We start from the raw sequence: 27,802 nt of genomic DNA, 5'->3' as shown, positions 1-27,802 counted from the left end.
TTACGGTACCCCCTATTAACGTGACCACCTATAGCAATCTGAATCAAGAAAATGGAGCCATCTATTTCCTTATTCAGCAAACGATACCTGAAAGGAACAAGCGGAGGTGTTGGTGAGAATGTGCAAATGTGCTGCACTCGGATTCACGAAAGAAAACCCGAGTCTGAATTTTTTTTTTTCTCCAGAGCATCCACTGAGCCCTCACTAGCCGTTGAATATCCAGGGGAGAGGGTGTAAATCTCACATTGGCCTGACCCGTAGACACAGCAGGTCTTCGAGGTGAACAGCCTCTGTAGTCTCGGTTGTGACACTGCTTCAGTATTCGCGCCTTCATTTTCCTCTTCTGACTCGGTTTCATAGATCTAAGGCTGTAATTCTGGTGCAGAAGCCTCGGAATTTAGCTCCAATTCCACACATGTTGGCTGAGAGGATGTGGATGTCAGAATTCTCATTTAAAGATGTTAGCCAATCATTAAATACGTATTTATTATTTGAAAGCACAGCTGCAAAATCAGTCCGTCTTCGGGTTTTCATACCATGCTGAAAATGGCATGAGAAAAAAAAAAGAACCAAGGCATTTTTCAGTTAACAAAAAACAAAACTCTTGAAGTTTATTAAAGCATCTCCGGGACTAATATAAGGTGGTGTTTACATTAGACCGTATCCGTATCGTTTTCGTTGCGGATGCACTGTCCGTGCTCATTAAAACGCCGGGAAACGACTCCACAGGCGGAACAATTTGAATCCTCCAGGGCCCACGTATTCAACCCAGTATGTATCTGATCTGGTGCTGTGTAAACATTGCGGAACGAGGATACGCAGTGCTGAGCTCTAGCTGACGTCGTCATTGGACAATGTCACTGTGACATCCACCTTCCTGATTCGCTGGTGTGACATCCACCTTCCTGATTCGCTGGCGTTGGTCATGTCACGTTGGTCATGTGACGCGACTGCTGAAAAACGGCGCGGACTTCACTTCCTGCTATTTGTGTGTACGCGCGAATCGTTTTAAAAACGTTAATCTGATGATCTGCTGATTCAAAATAATGTAAACAGGGCCTCAATCAGGAGGTGTTTATAGGAAATCGCGCGCACTGATTGGTCGAGAAATTCAGACTATTTTTCGATAATTACCTCGAGCAGCTCGTCAAAATGGCAGCCAGTCGCTTCATCATCGTAAGTGAAGAAGATACAAAGGATGAAAGAAAATGCCATTCCTAAAAGCACTAAAGATGCTGCGAAGTTTGGGCTAAAACTATTCAAAGGAAGGTGGAATTGTGATTTATTTTATCTAGTTCAAAACATAGTATTTTATGTGACTCGGTATAGATAAGTGACACAATTCTGCTCGAATTACACAATTTTTTTAAATACAGTTTTTATTTTTTTAAATAATTGCCTGTGTATTTATACTAAAACAATTATCCACCTCAGGCTCGGTGAATATCAACTTCATCTCGGTTATTGTTCACCGATATTCACCTTGTCTTATGAAGATCAACAATGAGGTTACAGGAGATTTTTATTTATGGAATATTTAATTAATAATGATTTCAATTTATATAGCGCCTTTCTCAAAACCCAAGGTCGCTTTACAATTATGGGGGAGTCCACCAAATAGAGGTCAGGATGTCATTCCAATGGTGTAGCAGCCACAGTCCCACCAAAAGGTGCACGAAAACAAGTCCCACACCGCCAGCACAGCCACTGCGATGGCACCGGGCAACATCACTCGGAACACCACGCCATGGATCCTCAAAGCGAGCACAGACGCACCGCCACGCAGAGTGCTGGTATGTCCCAAACCGCCTGCACAGCCACCGCGATGCCACCAGGCAACATCGCTTGGAACATCACGCCAAGCACTAAAGCACTGCTGCACAGAGCGCTGGACAACCTCGATGTTAAAATGAGCAGTGAGCTCACTGCAGTCCATAGCTAGGAGCACAGGCATCACCATGGCAAACCAAGGCCTGGAGGGAACCGACGCCCAAAACTGGGTCCGGAGCGACACCACAACCAGTGGACAAAACACTCAAACAAAAATCAAAGTACACAAAAGAGAAAATAAAAAAATAAAAATACAAAGCTCCGGTTTATATACATTATACCTGGGATGATGATGATGATTATTATTATTATTATTTTTTTATTATTTTTTTTCCTTAACCTTCATTCAGGTTGGAGTGAAAATCTTGTTGATTCATGAACTTTGTGATTGTTAACAATCATAATACACGTTTATTATATTAACCGATGTTTGCTAATCTCATGCAGGAAAGCTCAGAAATGAATGCTTCAGGCTCCAACATGAAGGCCAGGATGCTTTAGGTGTGAAATTGACTTTGGAAAATATTATGTGAACTGATATGTGAACGTGACGAAAACAACAAACCCAACCTATAATAAATCTCTGCCAAATGGGGCTGAAAATCAATTGGGGCGTTGCCTCGTATTCTTCCCCTGTCATAAATAATGTGAACTATGTGACAAATAAATGAAATTAAAAACCATTTTCTTAGGCAAATTTATGTGCCGGAGGGTTCCGTGCCCTTGTGTGCATCAAATCAAGGTAGTGATCGAGGTTAGATTAAGGTAACAGCGAGACGATGCAAGCTTTCAGTTGTCTGCTGACTGTAATGAGCTACAGCGTGATGCACAAACCCAGTCCTTGTGTTGTCATTTTGTCCTAAAAGGTGTACAAACTTTTGCATTTAACAGTACTAGTTAGTATATTTGCTTTGCCTTGAAGGGTGCACAAACTTTTGCACTCCACTATAGTTGGTAAGTTATCTGACTTGCTTTGGGTTTGCATTGTCCTAAAGGGTATACAAACTTTTGCAGTCAGCAATAGTAAGTTTGCTGTTTTTTTTTTTTTTCTGCTTTGACTCTGGTGAAAAATCCTGATTTGAATGGTGAACTCCTTTTCACCGCAAGACAAAGCTCGCGCTGCTTCAGACAAATGCATCTCATTTGTCATTCATTTTTATGTTGTGCTGTCAAATATGTTTTTCCTGAATGCCTTAAATAAAAATCTGTCTCTCTTCCAAGCCGAAAAAAAGAAATGGAGAAACGGTTGGTGAAAATTGTCAGTTCCAGTTAGATCGGCCTGACAAATAGTTCACCACTGAGGAGCCGTGACAAATGGAAAAGCAGTGAGTTTATAGTGCAGTGAAATAGTGGCTGCTCTGTGTGTGTGTGTGTGTACGGGGGGTAATATTGTTAATAACCGAGTAAGAACTAACACACGACAGACCTTAATAATGCACACATTCCGTTAGTGTAAGTGTGAAGTCTGGAGTGTTTTATTCCACTGACACCACAGTGATTTGTGCACGACGACAATGTTTCAGTTATTAATGAATAATGCAGCCTGGGTTTTAACCACTTCGACTTAGATTTAATGTTGGGAGAGACAAGATGCTTCCTGCTCTCACCTACACACATGCCCTTCTCTCTCTCCCCCCCCCCCCCCTCTCTCTCTCTCTCTCTCTCACTTTGATCTCTCTCTCTCTCTCTCTCTCTCACTTTGATCTCTCTCTATTTCTCAATCTCTCTCTCCCTGTGATCTCTCACACTCAGTTTCTCATTCTCTCTCTTACGCCCTCTCTCACTCCCTCTCTCTCTCTTTCTCTCTCTCTCCCTCTCTCTCTGTGATCTCTCTTACTCCATCTCTCTCACTCAATTTCTCATTCCCTCTCTCGTGATCTCTCTTACTCCCTCTCCCATTCCCCCCTCTCTCTCCCTGTGATCTCTCTTACTACTGATCTCTCTTACTCCCTCTCCTATTCCCCCCTCTCTCTCCCTGTGATCTCTCTTACTACTGATCTCTCTCCCTCTCTCATTCCCCCTTCTCTCTCTGTCTCTCTCTCCCTGTGATCTCTATTACTACTGATCTCTCTCCCTCTCTCATTCCCCCCTCTCTCTCTGTCTCTCTCTCCCTGTGATCTCTCTTACTCCCTCTCTCTCTCTCTCTCTCTCTCTGTCTCTCTCTCCCTGTGATCTCTCCTACTCCCTCTCTTACTACTGATCTCTCTTTCTCCCTCTCCCTTTCCCCCTCTCTCTCTCTCCCTGTGATCTCTCCTACTCCCTCTCTCTTGCTATGATCTCTCTTACTCCCTCTCTCATTCTCTCTCTCTCACTATAATCTCTCTTACTCCCCCTCTCATTCTTTCTCTCTCTCTCGCTGTGATCTCTTACTCCCTTTCTCACACTCTCAATTTCTCATTCTCTCTCTCTTGCTATGATCTGTCTTACTCCCCCTTTCATTCCCTCTCTCTCTCTCTCACACACACACACTGTCTCACACTTGCTTGATATCTTGCTCTTTCTCTCTCTCTCACTTGATCTGAACTCTCTCTTGCTCTTTATTTCTCCCACTCAGTATCGCACTCTCACTTGATTTGAACTCTTATGCTCTTGTGCTGTCATGCTTGATATGATCTGTCACTTGATGTTTCTGTCTCACTTGCGTACGCGCACACGCTTTGCTAAACAATCCGTTTTTAAATCTGTGTATTATTAATCTTAGATGACGGGGGGTGTCCACCAAACAAACCCCTGAGTATGAGCTGTTACTATAGAAACAGTAACAGAACAAGCACAGTAATATTAACGTTCATGTTTCAGTCAGAGCTACACTTAACAGTTATTCTAGGAAATCAAGTCGTACATGAGCCGATAGCCAATGAGGTGCGTAGTACCAAGTTGGCTATAAGCTGTGCACGACGAGATTGAGTGGAATAACTGTTTTATTCTATCCACATTCACTGGATTTTGATAAGCAGAACAATTTTAATTTTATTTTTTTGCAAATTCGATTAAAAAAAAAAAACCTTTTATACAAAACGTCCGACAAAATAATTTCTGCTTAGAATGTAAACAAACCGGGCGAAATGACAGGAGCAATTTTTGAAAAAAAAAAACATTCTTACTATCAAATACTTTTATTCCATATTTTGTTGCTTCTTTGTATTTTTGGGGTTTTGTTTTCGAGTTGAGTTTTTATTTCGTCCTCGGTTGATTCAACAACACGCTCTGCCATTTTGTTTTTCTCTACTCACGGTATATGAGCTGATAGCCTAGTAGTAGAGTAGCATCAGCTCTGATGTGTGACGCCGCGTTGTCTTGACAACATGCAATATTATAACAATATTGCACGCTCGTTCTCCATTGGGGAGAGTGGCGTAATGCATGCAGGATAAGCGATATGATGATAATATTGCATGCCATCAGTAAATCCACCAGAAGGGAATAGAATACATGTTTTTATTCCGTGGAAAAAGTGGCCTGTATGTGTAAATAATTACAATTATACTACAGTGGTCGATTCTTGAGTCTGATTGGTCAGAAGGTGTTGATTAATTTTCTATAACAGCAGCTTTGACAGTATTTCTGACTGCAGGATGAATCTCAAGTCTCAATTAATGAGCTCGTTCTAATACGTTATCGTTTCTATACCAACAGCTAATTCACAGGGACTTCATGGCGGATGTTCTGTAAACTTAGCTTTTAAAAAAAGTGTAATTATTGATATAATGACGTTTTATTTAGCATTTTTGGAAGGCGTCCCCCCCGTGTCAGTGCTTTGTAACAGACGTTAAGCTCTAATTTGAGATATCTGACATAAGAAAGTCATCAGAACAGGTTTTTTGGTAGCATGACAACCTGTGGTGGTGTGGGTTTTTTCCCCCTTTCTTTTTTTTGTCTTATTAGCTGAAGGAAAGTCTGTTTATAGCTGCTATAACATCAGGGATAACAGGAAGTAGCTTGTTTCCTGGACATTTCACAAAATTAAATGTAGCTACAACTGGATAAAATATATGGCGTGATTCTTTATGAAGCAAATGTTAATTGTTGTAAATTTCCTGCACTATAAGAGACTAAAACACTTCAGGACATGCTGTTATTGGAAAATAATCAACTGCAGGGTGATGCAAGTAACTCCATTTTGCGTCAGGCAGCATCTGCGGATTATTTTCCTGTAACAGCCTGCTCTGTCATGTTTTATTCCTTACATAATGCCAAATCTTCGGAAATGATCATGATATCAATATTTCTACTTGGCAGTTGTCTCCGAGTCTCAACTCCACGAGCATGAGAATGTGAGGCGTAGAGTTTACCTTTAGGCGAGTTTGAAAACATTCAGCAAATCACAGTACTGAAACAGGAGCTGCTTCAATAATGCACCTGCACTGCTGAGCTTTCACATTTCGGGGAGGGGGAGGTGTTCTCGCAAGGTGCTTACCTTCAGAATCTCAATAGGAATGCAGATATGGGAGATTAACTCTGCTCAAGTCCCAACTGGCGAATAATGAATAGAACTGGTTGCAGAGCAGGGATGGACGTTGATCTCCGGGGAGCCCTGGGAGGAGTGTGAGAATACTCTATATACAGTTACATGCATTGTGGGAAATTAAAATAACTTGCCTGTGATCATATTATTTATAGTTCCAGTAATATGTGGTGTTATTGTATGCTAGTTTAAATGGCACCCAATTCTTGAATTGATTCACCGTATTGGGTTCAGGATTTGGTTTTCCCATGATATTTTAGAAAAAAATATTAAATGATGGAAAAAAAGAAAATTTGTTTCATTTTCTTTATAACTGTTACAGGTCAAAAAAACTTCAATCTAGGTGATTATTATTATTTTTTTAATCCCCCACTGGCTGAAAGGCCCGAAGGGGGATTATGTCGTGGCGATGTCCATCCGTCCATCCTGGGAAGGGTACTCGCCTTCTGAAATCAACTCCTCTCACGGTTTTTGGAGGAATTTCACGAAACTTGACGAGGCATTGTTATATGTCGGTAATATGCATATTGTAATTTTGTTAAATCCGGTTATATTTTACCAGCGTTCCAGCCCTTGATTAACAAAATTATACTTTGACAATTTCATGAGTGTTTTCCTTCTGAAATCAACTCCTCTCACAATTTGTGGAGGAATTTCATGAAACTTGACGAGGCATTGTTATATGTCGGTAATACGCAGATTGTAATTTTGTTAAATTCAGTCACATTTTACCAGAGTTACAGCCCTTGATTAACAAAATTATTATTATCCCCCATTGGCCCAAAGGCCCAAAGGGGGATTATGTCGTGGCAACGTCTGTCTGTCTGTCCCGGGAAGGGCGCTCACCTTCTGAAATCAACTCCTCTCACAGTTTTTGGAGGACTTTCACAAAACTTGACGGGATTCTTTGTTATACATTGGTAATACGCATATTGCAATTTCGTTCAATTCGGTCACATTTTACCAGAGTTATGGCCCTTGATTACCAAACTTGTACTTTGACAGTTTCATGAAGGGTGTATTAAGCACTTATAGCATAGATATAGTTGCCAGCGGAGGGATATTGTGCTCTCAGAGCTTTTTTTTTTTTTAAATCTGGGTTAAAGTTTTTTTTTTTTTTTATAACATAGTTTATAATTTCCAACCTAGGTAAATTTTTGGATTATCTCATATCATCTCTAGCCGCTTTATCCTGTTCTACAGGGTCGCAGGCAAGCTGGAGCCTATCCCAGCTGACTACGGGCGAAAGGCGGGGTACACCCTGGACAAGTCGCCAGGTCATCACAGGGCTGACACATAGACACAGACAATCATTCACACTCACATTCACACCTACGGTCAATTTAGAGTCACCAGTTAACCTAACCTGCATGTCTTTGGACTGTGGGGGAAACCGGAGCACCCGGAGGAAACCCACGCGGACACAGGGAGAATATGCAAACTCCGCACAGAAAGGCCCTCACCGGCCCCGGGGCTCGAACCCAGGACCTTCTTGCTGTGAGGCGACAGCGCTAACCACTACACCACCGTGCCGCCATTTTGGATTATCTAAGATTCTTAAAAGGGATTTTTCCATCACTTCTTTTGTCTCTCTTTCTTCCATCCACTTCCTCTCTCTGTACACCTACCTAGTATTTCCTCTTGTCTGTCTGTCTATTCTTATCTACCTAATTAGCATTTTATTTTTATATATCTTTTTTTCATAGTCAACTGGGATTCAAACTCGAAACCTTCTGATTCTTAACTCAACACCTTAACCACTAGACCAGCAATGATTGCAAAAGAAGGAGTGAGATATATTTTTAATTTATTAAAAAGTCCAGTCTTATTACATCATCAAGTAGTTTAAAAGACAAAGTCTTCCCAAATCCTAACCTTAGATACAGTAAGTCTCCCTAACACAAGTAATAAATTATGAACTGGGTTAAAAATTCTAACCTAGGTTGAAAAATTCCACCTGACCTACAATTCTGACCTGTAACATAACTGTTATGACCCAGGCTCGTGTGGGCTGCAAACATGAATGGAGTCGAACACCAAAATGGAGTTAACAAAATAAATTTATTTGTATCAGGAAAAAAAGAAGATATGTCTCAGGGATATGGGCTTCTGGTTGTGAATGTAATGAGTGAGTGGAATGCTGGCAGGGATCAGAGTGAGAATGGGAAAATGATTATGGTGTACAATGTTGCCAGATACTGCTGACGTTTTCCAGCCCAAAATATGTTCAAAACCCGCCAAAATGCACTTAAAACCGCCCAATCTGGCAACACTGATGGTGTAACAAGGGAGTGTATGAAAGATAGTGAGTGCGTGTTGTGGAGGAGAGAGACCCTGTGTCTGAAACCGCTCACTCGTTCACTACTTCCTAGTCCCAATATAGGGAATTACTATATAGGGGACTATATTGTGAGCTCATTGGCAAAATGAAAAAACGCCTTCAGACACAGTTGCGCTGGTATTTACGTCATTACTGTCGCACGATTAAAACGTGCCAGATCAGTTGGTTGGTGGGTTTTCAAAATAATAAATACATATATATTATTTACCAGCTGGGAGGTCCGTATCGTGAAATACCGTGACCGAGGTCTTGAAAATACTGACCGAGGCCTCTGGGCCGAGGTCAGTATTTTCAAGGCCGAGGTCACGGTATTTCACGATACGGACCGACCTTAAGCTGGTAAATAATATACTTAATTTTTTCTTTACCAAATTCTAACAGAAAACGAGAGCGCCTGAAAGGGAAAACAAAGCCAAGCCGAGGCGCCATTTTGAATCCTCATTCACGGCTGTAATGCAAATGGCTTCCTCCTCGGTATACAAGTGCACTTCCATGGCAGGAAAAAAAAAACTACATTTTGCCGCCTATGTAGCCCCTATTTATACAAAATTGAGTCATTCAGGATTCAGCCATGTTTTTGCTCGGCGTTAGCAACAGTTAGAGGTTTTCGGATTTTTCCTGAAATGTTTTCTTTTATTTCTTCTTCCTCAGGGTAGTAAAACTCGCTTTCGCTGTGAACACTGTCGTTATCGCTATCCATGCTGTAAAATTAATGCTATTCTCCTGAGAAATGCGAAAATAAATGTTGACAAAAAATTGCTACTATGTTTGTTGTTGTGAACGAGCGAGTCGACAAAGGTTCATAACCGGGGTCCGTACCGTAGGATTCCGGACCGCTTGCGAGCCAATCAGAGCGCACGATTTAATGGAAACCGGACCGTGAAAAAAATAAGCGCATATTATACTGAGCGTATTTCCCGCATTAATAAATACAAAGTTCCTGCACCTTTCATTTTTTTGTAAATCAAGGCTGAATACTTTCTTCTGTGCCGCTGCCTTTTATTACATCAAATGTGAGACTTTTAATTTGATTTCTTTCAGCGCAACCGCAATGCATGATGGGATATATTGCTTTGGTTAGTGGCCCTAAAAATTGTGACCACCGCAGAAGCCTCGCAGACAGTGTCACAGACAAGAGGGCTCTGATTGGTCCACTCTACATCCGCTGTACACGCACTTCCGCTTCCCTACTTTCCCGGTTTGTTTTGTTTTCACGACCGCCATTTTTAAAAACACGAGCGAAGATGGAGCAGCACGAAGAGCGGTTGATCGAGGAAGTGAGGAAGTACGTACATCTATACGACTCCAGTTCTAGCCATTATAAGTAACCGGAGGATAAACACTCCACTAACCACACCCACCAACTACTCCTAGCGATTTCGCGCCCCCTTGCGTTGTGCCGGTGAATAACATCGCGCACGCCTATTACTCCCCGCTCAACGATAAATTACAACCGTCTGCGAAAAGCTATTTGCGAAAGCCTTGTCGCAAGAGCATGCAGAGGCCCTTAGGCTCTAAGTGTGGGGGCGGGGCCAAGTCTGTCTAGGGACAAGTTGTTCCCGGCTTTTAAAGCCGGCTGCCAGGTGCGGCTAATTCCAATCAACCACTCTGCCATTCCTGCCAGCCCAGACTGGCAGAGACGCAGAGGGTCGTCACATAACCAACACCTAATTATTCACCCACATTTGTAAAGGTTGGTAAAATATAATAGCCTAGTAACTAAAATATTTTTTATTAAGAAAAAAGTTAATAGCAAACATTTTATTCATTAACTTTTATAAACATTTACCTCTACCTCTAGTTTTCTTCTCTCGTCTTTTTGCTTTCAGCAATCTGTAATAGGCCTATCAGACGCTCGCTGGCCGTGCTGTGAAAACTGTGCATGCAGACGCTCATCTAAGTTTCCAAATCTGTCATTGCTTCACTCTTGAGAATATTTTCTATCGTGAATACCATCATTAAAAAGCTCATCTCTGCTTTCCAAAGAAATGTATCTCGTTAAGATCGTTCAGTACTTTGGGAATAACGGCAGGTTGAAGTTGGTACAACAGAGTTCACTCTCTGCTCACGTGACGTCGGGAAACTGCCGGTGCTTTTTGAGTCACGGGAAAGCGGTCAGGCTCGCTCTCTCTCTTCTAATCAGTTTCCAACTGGATTACTCGTGAATATCAATCAGATAATTTTTATAGGGATGTTCTCTAGAGCTCACTGTTTCTGATGAAGTATTCAGCAAAATTTACCATCTGCTAGTTTTGATGTTATGATTCATGGGAGACTTTGAAGTGAGTTTTCATAGCTTAACCTACTTATTTTTTCAAATCAAACTGATTCCTGTAAATAAATAACTGTGGTTGTTTTGATGAAAAATATTGAGATCTTAGTGGTCAGAATGATATTTAAAAAAAAAACAGAAGTCAGAAATACGAGTGGTGTTTTCAGTTCAATGAACTGGAATTGTATATTGGATGTGGCTCTCACAGTTTTTTCGAGGTTCGCCTTGAAGGCTGTGAATATTATCATTTATGTTCTTTGATATAAACACCAGTTTTTTGTTTCTTCCCCCCTTCCTCCCTCCCTCTCACTCTACATGCTGTTTTGCACTGTTATTGGAGATGCTTTAATCTCATTGTACATGTGTATAGTGACAATAAAGGCATTCTAGTAGGCCCTCCGTTTGAGAAATACAAAGCCCTCCAGAGCAAAGAGGGTATTAGAAATATTTTTTTAATTGAGTGTACCAATTTAATGTTCTTGCCTAATTACCATAATTCATACTGATTCAGTACTAATTTGCATAATTTTTATTAATTTTGTATTCAGTATAAAGCCATCTCCTGTGCCTGCCAATTTCTATGTAAAGCCTCGGTCACAACCGGCCGTACGTGCTCCTGCAGCTGGTCTACGTGCAAGAAACGCACGGAGGGCGCGCGTGTGACGTGCTGATTTTCAAGCCGTAGACTGGCCGCAGACCGGCCGCAGAGGTTCTTTGTCATGTCGAACAAACTCTACGGGCGCTTACGTTTTTTTCAGGTTGCAAGACAAACTTATGGCCAACGTGCGTCTTTCTCCACAAACAAAAAAACCGCAGCGATTTGGGAAACGCCAAAAATCGCACGGCCAAAAATTCGTACGTCCGGTTGTGACCTAGGCTTAAATATCTTGGAAAAATAGAAAAGTTATTAAGAAAAAACATTTGATCTCATTGGTTAATGAGGCTCATTCTGGATCATGTGATTCTCATACAGAATATTACAACAGTTTTCTAAAAATTTCCTCAATCTTTGATTTGTAATATCTCAAGAACAGATAAACACATTTTAATTCTGTAAAAAGTATGTTCTGCATTCAGTTCTGAATTCAGTGAGAGCAGTTTCAAACAGTTCAGATTGAATTAGAATTTTCACCTGATATGCCTACTGTAAAGAGAGCACTGGTTTATTGTTAAATCTGTTTGTACAATCAATCGCACAACAGCTCTTTCCCACTTGAGATCTCTTTGTGTGTTTTTGCGGCATTAGAGCTGCATTACTTCCATCTAGGGTGAAGTCACGTGTGTTCCTGCTATTGTATGTTACTGCACACTCTGCTGTCTAAACAACACAATTACAGCTAGGACAAACTAAGACAGGGGTCACCAAACTTTTTTCTGTGGGGGCCACATTGTCGTTCCTGACTGTGATGGGGGGCTGGGGTCGGGTCAGGATACAACATAGAATTGTATGACCCAGATGAATATGACCACCAGCAGGCCTCATTGTGTCATAGAGATTACTAGCCTGGCACAGCCATCCCCACTACTATATCCACACTACTATATCCACACTACTATAGCAACACTTGATTCCTGGTACATATTTGTTTATCTTTACTAGTGGTTTGCAAAAGTAGTAATCGAGTCTTCACACTTTGTTTTAATTTGAAATACCACAGATATTCCATTTATTTATTTTCTAATAAAAATAACATCAAAGCTGTCAAGGTAAGAAACATCTGCCTAGTTGAGGTGATTGACACTGGCAAAGGTGAGTGGAAAATTATAAATTGTAGGTAGGCCTGTTGATATTATTAATAATATTAATAATAATTGTGTGCAGCACTTAATAAAAGGTCAAATAAATAGGGCTATAAAATAAATACATTTAAAAAACAGTGAAATTATAATAATATGATCAATAGATCACAGCAGTTGTGCTGTGTCCTGCACGTCATTGCTCTCATCCATGGCCAAAGCAAAAAACTTGAATTCTGACGCTCTCTCATTCAGCTGGTCATACACGTCGTCCCCCAAATCTTCGGTTCGCCTGGTCATAGTAGGTGCGGAGAGACTCACCGCGTTGAGCACATCCTTCTTGTCGGGACACACCTCCTCGGCCACAGCAAGCATGCATGCTTTAACAAAGTCCCCATCAGTAAACGGTTTTCCATGGGTAGCGAGTAGGTGAGCTACCTTATAGCTAGCTCGGACAGCAGCCTGGTTGATCTGGGTTTGGCGAAGGAATACATTCTGTTGTGCAGCCAGTCCGCATTTCATCCTCCGAATCCTGTCTTCTCTTGTTTGCCCTCGCAAACTAGCATACTCTTTGGTGGGTTTCATAGTGACGACGCAGATTATATTCTTTGAAAACCGACACACTTTCTTTACATACAAGGCAAACTGCACGGTCCTTACACTGAACGAAAAAATAATCGGTGGTCCACTGTTCTTTAAAAACTCTGCACTCTGTCAGCTTTTCGCTGACCGCTAGCCATTTAGCTGTCCTGAACACTGACAGTTCTCTGCGCGTGCGCTGCCTGTCACTGCTTGATCGCGAGCATATGACGAAAATTCGGAAAATATGAATAGTTCATTTTATAACTAAATATCAATTTTAATTGATAAAATCAACAAAATACAAGATGCAGACATGTTGTTATTTGCCAAAAAGCAATTTAAAAAAATAGGCCATGACCACTTTTGAGGATTGGCTCATAGGGCCGGTTCAAGTGGTGAGGGGCTGGGGGGACCGGTCAAAGGTGGGTGGCGGGCCGGAGTCGGCCCGTGGGCCGGAGTTTGAGGACCCCTGAACTAAGAGATTACACAGCCTGATGATAATTGCGATTCCTTTTTTTTATTTCATCGATTCGAATCATCATAAATTTCTATCACGATTCCTCGCTGTATTTTTACATGCCTACTTGGAAGTGATTCCCCCTCCCCACACTGTTCGTTAATTCTCCATCCAATTCCTCGTGAAAACATGAAACTTCTCTTGAGATAATTCTTCGTTGTTCTTAAGTTTCTGGCAGTGATTATGATGTATACTCAATTAGGGCTGTGCGATATGGGAAAAAATGAATATCCCGATACATTTTCTCCATTTCACGATATACAATATATATCTCGATATATTGAAATCTCCTCTAAAGGACCCCATGAAATCTAACTTTTACTCTTTACTGTTTTCACTACAATCCCTGCAGATTAAATAACGTTCTTGGTTAACTTTACAGGTGGTTTTCAACAACACATTTTAAATTGTCATGTTGGTGATTAATCACAATTGAATTGAAATAAGACTATTTTTATTCAACAAATGTGGCACAAACTGCAAAAACAATCTTGAAAATTGCAACAAAGGGGCAACACAATACAGAGCTGCTCAGAGCTCAAACCAGTAAAGTGCAAGCTCAACACTGAGAAAGACATTTAGCCTAAATAAGAAAAGTGCTCATTCATTAAATTATTTAAAAAAATAGATCTCCAAGCTGTTAACCTGACTACTGAGAACCACTGGAACATTCACAATAGAGAGAGAGATTGAGGGAGAGAAGAGAGAGATCTGCAAAACATCATTTTTCTCTTTGCACACTTTTGAACTGAATGTTTTCTGGCTCTGCCTCTCAGATGTGTAGAATTCTGCTATTGCCTTCTCTGTAAAATGTCTGCGACCAGGCAACTCATATTTGGGATCGAGTGTGTTTTAGTAATTTTTGGAAGCCTGGTTTTTCCACTATACTAATTGGGATCATGTCTTTTGTAATGAAGTTAGTGACTGCATCCATTATAGCTCTCCATCTCCGACTCGTTTTCTCATATGGGGTGGCTTTGGAGAGCGAGGCCGCTATGGTCGTTTGTTTAGCTCATGGGCAAGTAGTTCGGAGTTTAAGAGACTCTTCATACTGTACCGGGTGAGTTTCAGGTGATGGAACATATTTGTCGTGCTGCTGCCTTTCGTGATGACAGGTTTTGTTTTGTTTTGTTTTTTGCACACTTTACAAACTGGCATTTGCTGTTCCACGTCCTCCTCGCGATATCCAAAAAATGCCAGTTGACTGACCCCTTACTAGTTCTTTTAGGAAGTAATTTGTCGCTGAAATTGCCAGAGCTTACACGGTAGCCTATGCAACACCAGCGACTGCACGAACTGAGTCAGTGCTGTAAACCGGAACCAGGAAATCTTCCCGCTGGCAGTGTTGCCAGATACTGCTAACGTTTTCCAGCTAAAATATGTTCAAAACCCGCCAAAATGCACTTAAAACCGCCCAATCTGGCAACACAACCGAAACTAGAAAATCTTCCCGGAAGTTCCTTTCAGCACCGAAATGTCGCCCGGGATTGGTTGGCGAGTGCGTGACATTATTGTTTTCTTTACCCTTAGGCAGCCTCTCTCGTTACTGCCTGAGGGACAGGGAGAAAACCACCGGGAAAGGTTTTAAACAAACATGAAACAAACGCAAGTCGGAAGATGACCATAAAATACTCGATAGTTACGATATAATAATTTTATGTATCGCACACAGAATTTTCGCGATATATCGAGTATATTCGATATATCGCACAGCCCTACACTCAATCTCAGAGGTGCTTTGTATGAATGCTCCATTTGTCTTTTTATTTTAAATGGAAAGTGCGCCTAAAATGTTATGTTTGTATTTGTTGAGGGGAAATTTGTGTGAACTCTTGGAGAGTGCTTATTTTCTGTTGGTTTGATTTACAAGGCTTGTCATCTGTCATCAGTATGTCATCCGGTTAGCTTAAGATGGGCTCCTATGCAGTGTTGGGAAAATATAGAGTGCCTCAAAAAGCTTTTCATTTAGCATGTTTGCGACAGTCAAATATGATGATTTTTTTCTGGGAGAAATGGCCAGATTTATTTAAGGTAAAGCTCTTTTTTTGGGGGATCGCATCCCCTCCAAACCTCTGTGATTTTCCATGGGGGGGGGGGGCACATCATATATTTTATTGCTTGTTTGCACAGACTTTTTGTTTATTATTTTTTTAAGTAGCATCATCTTGTCAACAGGATAGTCGACTACAAGAGACAGAAACATCAGGACAGGTTTTATTTTTTAATACCGTACTCAGACTTGTTCAGCAATTCGAGACTGGTTGTAAATGGAAGTCTAATTCATTGGCTGAAGGACTTTCGAACCAGTTATCGACACAGTGTATTTTCAAGGCTTTTCTCAGATGAGATGTTTTCCTGAGTTTGTCTGTAAAAAAAAAAAAAAAAACAACTTGACTTGGAAACCAAGTGTTTGTGGTGAGCGTGGATATTTTTTACAATTTCAGCGCAGTGGAGCGCATTCGTGTATTTAACATTTATTTACAGTTTGTTACTCTGAGCACAGTGTCAAATGGTAGAAATGAGACGCAAACAGAATCCGCAGTTGTCTCATTTGTACGATGCAGCTGTACATAAAAACCTTAGCAATACTGAGAGATGCCAGCCATCTGATTTACAGCAGGTTTGAGGTGCTTGATTCTGGCAGACCTGTTCTAGAGCCAGAAGCGCTCCTCTGTTACAGTATGTGTTACTTGAACAAAATCAGATGATGTGACTGTGAGTCTGTGATTTTGTGTGTTGTAGGTATGAGTTATTGTGTTGAAATTTCGACCTCGTGGCCGAGCCCTTGTGGCAGACAATGAGAAAAGAGAAACGTGCAAAAATATTTGACAGCCAGCAAGGCCCAAATTCAGATTCTACACTTTGAAACTAGTTAATAGCAGTGCCATGAACATTAAAGTGATGACCATTACATCAAATCTAATGAAAGTACATTTGAACTAATCTGTCAAGGAACCACCACCACTTGACGTTTCCAAAGACTCTGTCCTCACCACAACCACAGTCATCAGCACCCTGCCAACTCTATCATCACCCTCACCGCTGACATCACCTTCATTGCCACCATGACTACAGTTACCTCCTCATTGCTCCCACCATCACCCTGGTCATTGCCACTGTCATCACAATCACCCTGTCATCCCTGTTATCGTCTCTGTCATTCCTGTCATCACCCCTTTTATCACAAACACCACCATCACCTCCAGAACCACCCCATCATCCCTGTCGTTGCTGTCACATCACCTTTGTAAAAAAAAAAAAAACCAGCATGACCATCACCATAATCACTACCTCAGTCACGCCTGTCATCATCACCACAGCCAATATCTGTCACCCCATCATCACCGCAGCCATTCTCAATCACCCGTCATTACCACAGCCACTATCTCAGTCACCCCATCATCACCGCAGCCATTCTCAATCACCCGTCATTACCACAGCCACTATCTCTGTCACCCCATCATCACCGCAGCCATTCTTTTTATTTATTTGTCACAATGTATAAATACAGTTAAAGATAAAATGAAACGAGAATCAAGTAATAAAATTTCTAAAACTAAATTTTGTGACAGGTAGAAATTTTGTGACAGGACTTTCATCCCAATTGATAAACTTCTCCTATAAAAAAAATATAATATATATATGTTGTGTGTGTGTGTGTTAGTGTTAATAAATCTTTATACAACCCCGATTCCAAAAAAAAATTGGGACAAAGTACAAATTGTAAATAAAAACGGAATGCAATAATTTACAAATCTCAAAAACTGATATTGTATTCACAATAGAACATAGACAACATATCAAATGTCGAAAGTGAGACGTTTTGAAATTTCATGCCAAATATTGGCTCATTTGAAATTTCATGACAGCAACACATCTCAAAAAAGTTGGGACAGGGGCAATAAGAGGCTGGAAAAGTTAAAGGTACAAAAAAGGAACAGCTGGAGGACCAAATTGCAACTCATTAGGTCAATTGGCAATAGGTCATTAACATGACTGGGTATAAAAAGAGTATCTTGGAGTGGCAGCGGCTCTCAGAAGTAAAGATGGGAAGAGGATCACCAATCCCCCTAATTCTGCGCCGACAAATAGTGGAGCAATATCAGAAAGGAGTTCGACAGTGTAAAATTGCAAAGAGTTTGAACATATCATCATCTACAGTGCATAATATCATCAAAAGATTCAGAGAATCTGGAAGAATCTCTGTGCGTAAGGGTCAAGGCCGGAAAACCATACTGGGTGCCCGTGATCTTTGGGCCCTTAGACGGCACTGCGTCACATACAGGCATGCTTCTGTATTGGAAATCACAAAATGGGCTCAGGAATATTTCCAGAGAACATTATCTGTGAACACAATTCACCATGCCATCCGCCGTTGCCAGCTAAAACTCTGTAGTTCAAAGAAGAAGCCGTATCTAAACATGATCCAGAAGCGCAGACGTCTTCTCTGGGCCAAGGCTCATTTAAAATGGACTGTGGCAAAGTGGAAAACTGTTCTGTGGTCAGACGAGTCAAAATTTGAAGTTCTTTATGGAAATCAGGGACGCCGTGTCATTCGGACTAAAGAGGAGAAGGACGACCCAAGTTGTTGTCAGCGCTCAGTTCAGAAGCCTGCATCTCTGATGGTATGGGGTTGCATTAGTGCGTGTGGCATGGGCAGCTTACACATCTGGAAAGACACCATCAGTGCTGAAAGGTATATCCGGGTTCTAGAGCAACATATGCTCCCATCCAGACGACGTCTCTTTCAGGGAAGACCTTGCATTTTCCAACATGACAATGCCAAACCACATACTGCATCAATTACAGCATCATGGCTGCGTAGAAGAAGGGTCCGGGTACTGAACTGGCCAGCCTGCAGTCCAGATCTTTCACCCATAGAAAACATTTGGCGCATCATAAAATGGAAGATACGACAAAAAAGACCTAAGACAGTTGAGCAACTAGAATCCTACATTAGACAAGAATGGGTTAACATTCCTATCCCTAAACTTGAGCAACTTGTCTCCTCAGTCCCCAGACGTTTACAGACTGTTGTAAAGAGAAAAGGGGATGTCTCACAGTGGTAAACATGGCCTTGTCCCAACTTTTTTGAGATGTGTTGTTGTCATGAAATTTAAAATCACCTCATTTTTCTCTTTAAATGATGCATTTTCTCAGTTTAAACATTTGATTTGTCATCTATGTTGTATTCTGAATAAAATATGGAATTTTGAAACTTCCACATCATTGCATTGCATTTTTATTTACAATTTGTACTTTGTCCCAACTTTTTTGGAATCGGGGTTGTATAATTTAATCTTATTGTTTAAATTATCAAAGTTTATGAGCTATAAAATAGGGTTCAATAGTCAAGTAAAGAATTAATGAGGTTTGTACTGTGACAGTTGATTATCTCATCTCATCTCATTATCTCTAGCCGCTTTATCCTGTTCTACAGGGTCGCAGGCAAGCTGGAGCCTATCCCAGCTGACTGTGGGCGAAAGGCGGGGTACACCCTGGACAAGTCGCCAGGTCATCACAGGGCTGACACACAGACACAGACAACCATTCACACTCACATTCACACCTATGGTCAATTTAGAGTCACCAGTTAACCTAACCTGCATGTCTTTGGACTGTGGGGGAAACTGGAGCACCCGGAGGAAACCCACGCGGACACGGGGAGAACATGCAAACTCCACACAGAAAGGCCCTCGCCGGCCCCGGGGCTCGAACCCAGGACCTTCTTGCTGTGAGGCGACAGCGCTAACCACTACACCACCATGCCACCCACAGTTGATTATGATCATAGCTAATTACATATTTCTTAAATTGCGATAGTTTCAATTTCGTTGACTTGGCTTCAGTTGGAAGCTTATTCCAGAGACCAACTTTTCTTGGGAGGAAGGTGGCTCTGTAATAGGTTTGCTTGTGGTGTTGAGGCTGAGTATAGTTATTTCTGTCAAAGTTCATTGTGTTGTAAGAAGATGCAGATGGTAGCAGGTGCTGTTTGAAGTCAGAAGAAATGAAGTCATTTCTTATCTTGTATAGAAGAATAAGGTCAGTGATGTTCCTTCTATGCTCCAGTGGTTGGAGCTCAAGTACACGGAGTCTTTCAGTGTAGCACGTCTTCTGGATAATTCAGAATAAACTTTGTTGCTCTATGTTGAATATCTTCAATTAGCTTGATGTATTTCAGTGTATGGTGACCATACACTGGAGGCGTACTCAAGCTGCGGTCTTACCAGCGAGTAATATAAAGTCTTCTTCGTTGCCACCTCTTTAATGTGTCTTCCACAAGTTCTCTTCACCAGTCCTAGGATCTTGTTCGCCTTCGCACACCTATCCTCGATGTGCTTGTTCCATGTTAGGTCACTTGACACAGTAACACCAAGGTCTTTTTATTTCAGTTGCATATTCAAGGACCTGATTACCAAGATGGTACTGGTAATTAACAGTTTGGGTTCTTTTCTTAGACATGTTGACAACTTTGCATTTGGAAGCGTTGAATGACATGAATGAATCAACACTCCAGCGATAAAATACAATCAATGTGATCTTGAAGGGATTCCTTACATGGTTCGGATTTGATAACTTTGTACAACTTCAAGTCATCAGCGAAGAGGGCAAGTTTGTAGTCACCTTGTACATAATCCGGCATATCATTGACGTAGATAAGAAAGAGCAGTGGTCCAAGTATGGAGCCTTGAGGAACACCAGATGATATGGGTAACCAATCAGAATAAGCACCATCCAAGACGACATGCTGCTGTCTATCACACAAATAGCTCTTGAACCACTGAAGTAGAGATCCTGAGATCCCATATGACTGCAGTTTGGATAACAGCAATTGATGTGATACCCTATCGAATGCCTTTGATAGATCGAGATGAACCACGTCAACTTCATTACCACTGGCTATATTTTCCACAATATCATGGTAGACTGTAATTAATTGCGTCACTGTTGATTTCCTCTTTTGGAATCCATGTTGTAGGTGGTACAGATAAGGAGACAAATGATGATGATAATGATCAAAGACACCGTTCTAGCGTTTTGGAAATGATACTCAGTAGAGAAATCGGTCTGTAATTAGCAGCGATAGATGCATCATCTCGTTTATAAATAGGTGTTACGTTGGCGCATTTCCATTTCTTAGGAACTGTTCCTAAAGATAGAGACAAATTGAACAGTCGACACAATGATGGTGCAACAACTTGAGCCATGTTCTTTAAAATCATCCCAGGGATTTCATCAGGTTCGCTTGCTTTCTTTGGATCCAACAAGTATAGAACTTTCATCACACCATCAGAAGTGAGCTGGATACTTGGCAAGTGAGAAGTAAATGTTACAGTTGGAGTATTGTCAGTACTTGGAGGTGTTGTATCATGATTAGTATATACCGAGTGGAAAAATCAATTCAGCAAATTAGCTTGAAGTGGAGAATATAATATATTCTCAATCAGCCATCACCACGGCCACTATCTGTCACCCCATCACTGCAGCGACCATCTCAGTCCAGCGTTCCTGCTGGGTTCTGAAAAATATTCTCCACTTTTTTCCTTGACAAAGTCAAAGAAGTATTCTTCACATTTTCTTAGTCTGTATTTTCTCTTAGTTCTCGAATTATCAAAGTGAACTTGATACAGGTTTATACCAACCAGACTGGCACAATTCAAATATTTGTACAGATACAGCTCGGCCTCTCCATTACATATAAAATTTGGGCTTCACTCCAGCCTCTAATAAGAGAGACTTGATTTTGGGCTCCCCGTGCACCATCAAGCTCAAATAAACCTCTTTAGTTTGAGCTTATTTCAGGTTATTTTTGTATGGAATTATTCAAAAGAGATATAAGGACTCCCTTTCGCCTTTACTTCAACACAAAACTTCATTTACAGTTGAACAGAGTCGAGAAGAATCTGGGAACAACCAACAGTGAAGGAATCCAAATTTCCTGTCAATTTACGAACCGAATATGGAACGACACTGCGGTTTTCATCATACGTTTGTTCGCCACAGGGCCGTTTCTATTCTAGCTATTGAACAGACCGGGGGCTCAGTCCAGTTTTCCTGATGCTTGTATTTTTTAAGGGAGATTAACGTCCCTTGGTTGGCGAGGTTGTATCTAACTTTACAAGGTAATATTATCACCCACACACATTCAAAGATTATGACATCTTTATTAGTGATTTTGGCACTGCTCTTTTTAAATGTATGTCGTTCACTTCAGTTTCTGTCTCCTTATTAACACCACCCATAATGTCTAAGGAAACTGAGGCACAGTTCAATTGACTTAATATCACTAGTAAAATTAATCATCAGTTTAATAACGATATATAATTTCTCACTCGCATCTCTCTCCTTTAGGACCACAAAGACACATTCTAATCTACATTATTATATTACAACATTCAAAATCCCAGATGATGTCCAAGTCAGTTGTTTTCTATTAATCTCTAACTTTTTTTGAGGGTGAAAATACCTGGGGGCTGTAGCCCTGAAACATGGCTCCCTTCGGTCACTTACCGGCTGACAGCACTTTCACTTTGACTGCAGTGTTTTCTTTTTGTTTGTTTTTTAAAAACTGACCCCTGTATTACTGACACTGTGCGATGTGCTTGGGGATGGTAGGGGCTCTGAATCAGTCTCCCCCGTAGCTGTTTCGGCCCTTAAATCATCTTCAGTGCTTGAAGAAGCTCGCTCAAAAAAAAAAAATTGCCAGCTTAGACTGCGCCATGGCGGCACGGTGGTGTAGTGGTTAGCGCTGTCACCTCACAGCAAGAAGGTCCGGGTTCGAGCCCCGTGGCCGGTGAGGGCCTTTCTGTGCGGAGTTTGCATGTTCTCTCCGTGTCCGCGTGGGTTTCCTCCGGGTGCTCCGGTTTCCCCCACAGTCCAAAGACATGCAGGTTAGGTTAACTGGTGACTCTAAATTGACCGTAGGTGTGAATGTGAGTGTGAATGGTTGTCTGTGTCTATGTGTCAGCCCTGTGATGACCTGGCGACTTGTCCAGGGTGTACCCCGCCTTTCGCCCGTAGTCAGCTGGGATAGGCTCCAGCTTGCCTGCGACCCTGTAGAACAGGATAAAGCGGCTACAGATAATGAGATGAGACTGCACCATTGTTCGGTTCACTCAGAGATAATTACATCACAACACCAGGCCGATTAAGACGTACTGCGATTGGTCAAAAGTTTGGTGCTCGTTTGGTCATTATGTGTAGTCGATTTTTATCGGTCACAAGCACGTGCTCATTGCTTACACTCTGGCTTCCCGCCATCTATTCGCTGGGGTTGGATTTCAGCAAATGGAGGGATTTGTGGAGGGATTTCTATAAAAGTTGACTTATGATGATGAAATACAGTGACTACTGCTAGTAATTTCCTCTTCGTCACTGATGGATTATGTTCTTCATTGACGAGTGCAACGAGCACCAGCGGGAACCCTGTCAGTCACCCCTGTCATCACCACAGCCAATCGCAATCAGCTGTCATCACCACAGCCATTATCTGTCACCCCGTGATCACCACAGCCGCTCTCAATCACCCGTCATCACCATAATCACTACCTCAATCATCCTTATCACCACAGCCACCATCTCTGGCCCTGTCCACACGGCAACGGATTCAGGTGACTCCGATACAATTGCTTATCGTTTAGGCCTGGCGTCCACACGGCACCGGCGTTTTGGGTGCCCAAAACGCAATCTTTTTGAGAACGGGTTCCAGAGTGGAAAGATCTGGCAACGTTGCCGTTGTGAAGTCGTCTGGATGAGTAGAACGGATTTGTTTACGATGACGTCACAACCACATGACTGTGAGTGCTTCACGCTGGGTAGAAGTGTAACGAACTCGATGCCAGTTGTCAACAAATCCTATAACTTGGTTCATGAAACGCGCTTACAAAATATTTTCACTGTGAATATTTATTGTGTAATGGTGCAAAGTGAGAGAGAGAGACTCTGCCCTTAGGGCAGAGTCAATCCCGCCAGCAAAAATAGGGGAAAAAAAGGAGCGATCTCACCTCTTCAGATGTTGGTTTAAATCCTACAATACATTCCTCAAAAAGGGCGTAGAAGAGCAAATTAATCCATCAACGTGTAGCATTCAATTTATTCCGGACCATTAAAGACGCCGCCTTCCGCGTAGAATCATACGTCATCCTCGCCGCCATATTGGATAGGTCAAAGCGGAGAATAAAGATTAGCTGCGTTTAACTGTACCAACAGGTTTGCCGTCCAAACGAGATCACATGGGATTACCTTTCACAGGTGAGACTGGAAAAATACTTTTCATTGTATTTGGTCATTATAATGTAATTTTACAAACAGATTTTCCTGACTTTGTGGCTAATATGAAGTCTCGTGCATAATAGTTTATGCGCATGCGTCCTTACTACTTCTATTGTTCTGGTGTCTCCGAAGGGACCGTCTTACAGCGCCCCTAGAGGTGTGGCATGTGTATTGCATCGTTTTCAGCAAGCGTTGCGTTGCCATATGGACCTGATATTTTACTGATTGTTGCCCATTTGGACGCGATATATTTTTAAATAACATCTCGTTGCCGTTGTCGTGTGGATGTAGCCTCAGTCACCGCAGTCATCACCACTGACCACATGACAGTAACCATTTCCAATGAGGCCTTTAAGGGGGGAAAGAAAAATGTGACAACAGGATTGTGGGTAAAACCCAAAAAAAAGTCATCCCCCCCCCCCCCCCCCCCCCCCCAAGTTGTTTTTAAAATGCTTTTGAGGAGGAACAAAAACTTTTACCTTGCCATTCGAATTACAATGTCCGTTACCAGGTGGACATTAAAAAAAGGCATGCAAAGAAATGCTGTAAAGGAAAGATGCCATCAAAAATAATGTGTTTCTGAATAAAAAGTAGTCAGTATTGAACATTTTCAAATGATGTGCACTTTTATTCATGACTTCTTGTGTGTTGCAGCCATGCCTACGTGGGTCAGGATTACAGCATTCAGAAGAACATTGGAAAAGTCTCCTTGGAACAGATTGATCCAGTAAGTACTCACTAACTTGAAACGGGGGAGAAAAAAAAAAACACCAAAAGGACGTAACACCTAGCTTGTGATGTGCTCAACCTTTTCCTTTCTTTTGATTTAAAAAATGAAAAGCGGGTGGTTGTTTTTTTTTTTTTTTTTGCTGTTTTCATTTCCATTTTAATGACTGTCAAGCAAGGTTGGCTTAAATTTGATGTTCTCTGACCGCGATGCACAAACGAGTGCAAGCACATCTGTATTTTCTAGCTTTAATTCTGACTGCTTTCATAAAGATTGATGGCTCTTTGTAGTTAAGTTTTAAGGTCGAGCCGAAAGTGAAAAATGTTGAACTAACGTTCTGGGTTATGTTAACTTTTTATATTTAGTAGAATTAATTTATGTAAACAGTTCGGAGATGTTTTGCATTTCAGGGTTTATGTGCACAGTTTAAGCCGCGTAGAAAGAGCTCTTTAAAATAACTGGCAGTAAAGCACGTCATTTCATACTTTTTGTATATACAACCCCGATTCCAAGAAAGTTGGGGCAAAGTACAAATTGTAAATAAAAACGGAATGCAATGATGTGGAAGTTTCAAAATTCCTTATTTTATTCAGAATAGAACATAGATGACATATCAAATGTTTAAACTGAGAAAATGTATCATTTAAAGAGAAAAATTAGGTGATTTTAAATTTCATGACAACAACACATCTCAAAAAAGTTGGGACAAGGCCATGTTTACCACTGTGAGACATCCCCTTTTCTCTTTACAACAGTCTGTAAACGTCTGGGGACTGAGGAGACAAGTTGCTCAAGTTTAGGGATAGGAATGTTAACCCATTCTTGTCTAATGTAGGATTCTAGTTGCTCAACTGTCTTAGGTCTTTTTTGTCGTATCTTCCGTTTTATGATGCGCCAAATGTTTTCTATGGGTGAAAGATCTGGACTGCAGGCTGGCCAGTTCAGTACCCGGACCCTTCTTCTACGCAGCCATGATGCTGTAATTGATGCAGTATGTGGTTTGGCATTGTCATGTTGGAAAATGCAAGGTCTTCCCTGAAAGAGACGTCGTCTGGATGGGAGCATATGTTGCTCTAGAACCCGGATATACCTTTCAGCACTGATGGTGTCTTTCCAGATGTGTAAGCTGCCCATGCCACACGCACTAATGCAACCCCATACCATCAGAGATGCAGGCTTCTGAACTGAGCGCTGACAACAACTTGGGTCATCCTTCTCCTCTTTAGTCCGAATGACACGGCGTCCCTGATTTCCATAAAGAACTTCAAATTTTGATTCGTCTGACCACAGAACAGTTTTCCACTTTGCCACAGTCCATTTTAAATGAGCCTTGGCCCAGAGAAGACGTCTGCGCTTCTGGATCATGTTTAGATACGGCTTCTTCTTTGAACTATAGAGTGCGTTATAGTGCATTATAGTAATGACATCATGAGCAAACACCATGAGAGTTTAAAGGGGAACTGAAGTCATTTTTAAACTTGCTTTATTTCTTAATTAACATGTTATTCGATTATGTTTTCGGTTTTAGTAACCTTATATCGTGGCTCGTATTGGCAACTAATCGCAATTAAATATTAGACTTATCGGCCTATTCGGTTTTTAGCCATGTTGAATTTAGTTCGTTTGGTCCACGGCAGGCGTCACTTATCCGCGCGATCTTCACGAGACTTGTGCAAGACTTCGAAACGTGAAGTGTCAGCGCTGCCATTTTGAAAACTGTTTTCCAAATGAAATATTGCACAAAAACGAGTTTAAATGACGATTACTGCCTCCTTTTTTCAAACTTTCCTGATTGCTATCAAAACAAACAAAACTTCCGGCTTGATTACATCAGCATTCGAAAGAGGGCGCGCGCGTCTTTTGACAACGTTGGCAGATGTTGGTCACTCTCCCTGTGTCTGAAATCACTCCCTACTCACTATATAGGGCACTATATAGTGGGGGTGCCATTTTGTAGTGCTGTCCAAAACCTTAGGGTAGTATCTTACTGGGCTGCGACAGCCCGCGACTAGTTGGAGATACAACAATTGCCATAAAATATGCAAATTAGCGACAATTTTCTCTTGGAATCTCACTGAATTGATATTCACATATTTTACCGCAATTGTTGTGTCTCCAACTAGTCACAGGCTGTCGGAGCCCAGCTTTCCCTCGGCAGGCAGGGAAGTAGACGAAGCCTCACGGAAACTGACTTAAGAAGGGTTCGCGACGGCTTTGCAACACCAGCTACGCATTCCTGGCTATTTTGGGAGAAATTTTGTCGCACAAATTTTTTGAACATGTTCAAAATTTCAGCGACGAAGGAGCGACACTTTGCGACTCATGCGAGGAAATTGAGGAGCCCCGCGAATGTTTCAAGACACTTTTGAAACTCTCTCGCGAATGACGTTCGCAAGCTGTTGCAGCCCAGTGAGATACTGGCTTTAGTGAGGATTATTTACACCCTATATAGTGCACTCAAAGTATCCCACAATGCATCATGAAAAGTAGTGTACAACCGATGGCCACTAACCAAAGCAATATATCCCATCATGCATTGCGGTCAACTTTTATACTTGTTTTAGAGTTCATCTCATCTCATTATCTGTAGCCGCTTTATCCTGTTCTACAGGGTCGCAGGCAAGCTGGAGCCTATCCCAGCTGACTACGGGCGAAAGGCGGGGTACACCCTGGACAAGTCACCAGGTCATCACAGGGCTGACACATAGACACAGACAACCATTCACATTCACACCTACGCTCAATTTAGAGTCACCAGTTAACCTAACCTGCATGTCTTTGGACTGTGGGGGAAACCGGAGCACCCGGAGGAAACCCACGCGGACACGGGGAGAACATGCAAACTCCGCACAGAAAGGCCCTCGCCGGCCACGGGGCTCGAACCCGGACCTTCTTGCTGTGAGGCGACAGCGCTAACCACTACACCACCGTGCCGCCCTGTTTTACAGTTGTTTGACAAAATTAAATGCGACTATAGAAGTTAGGTTTTGATCCGTCTGTACTGAAGAAGGCTGAATTGACAAAGTATGATGTAGGAATATAGACACATCTCTGCCGCC

The 27,802-nt window shown here is 41.7% G+C and overlaps 1 protein-coding gene across 1 annotated transcript in view; it reads left to right on the top strand.

Moving 5' to 3' along the window:
• prim2 (DNA primase subunit 2) overlaps positions 1-27,802 on the top strand; it is a 257,635-nt gene that overhangs the window by 104,854 nt on the left and 124,979 nt on the right. Inside the window, exon 9 of the mRNA XM_060926334.1 lies at positions 24,671-24,743. Within this exon, the coding sequence (XP_060782317.1) occupies positions 24,671-24,743 (73 nt within the window). The remainder of the gene's footprint in view (positions 1-24,670; positions 24,744-27,802) is intronic.

This window comes from Neoarius graeffei, chromosome 7, assembly GCF_027579695.1.
Source record: "Neoarius graeffei isolate fNeoGra1 chromosome 7, fNeoGra1.pri, whole genome shotgun sequence".
In the NCBI taxonomy this organism is placed as follows: Eukaryota; Metazoa; Chordata; class Actinopteri; order Siluriformes; family Ariidae; genus Neoarius; species Neoarius graeffei.
This window is presented reverse-complemented; position numbering and strand designations above follow the sequence as displayed.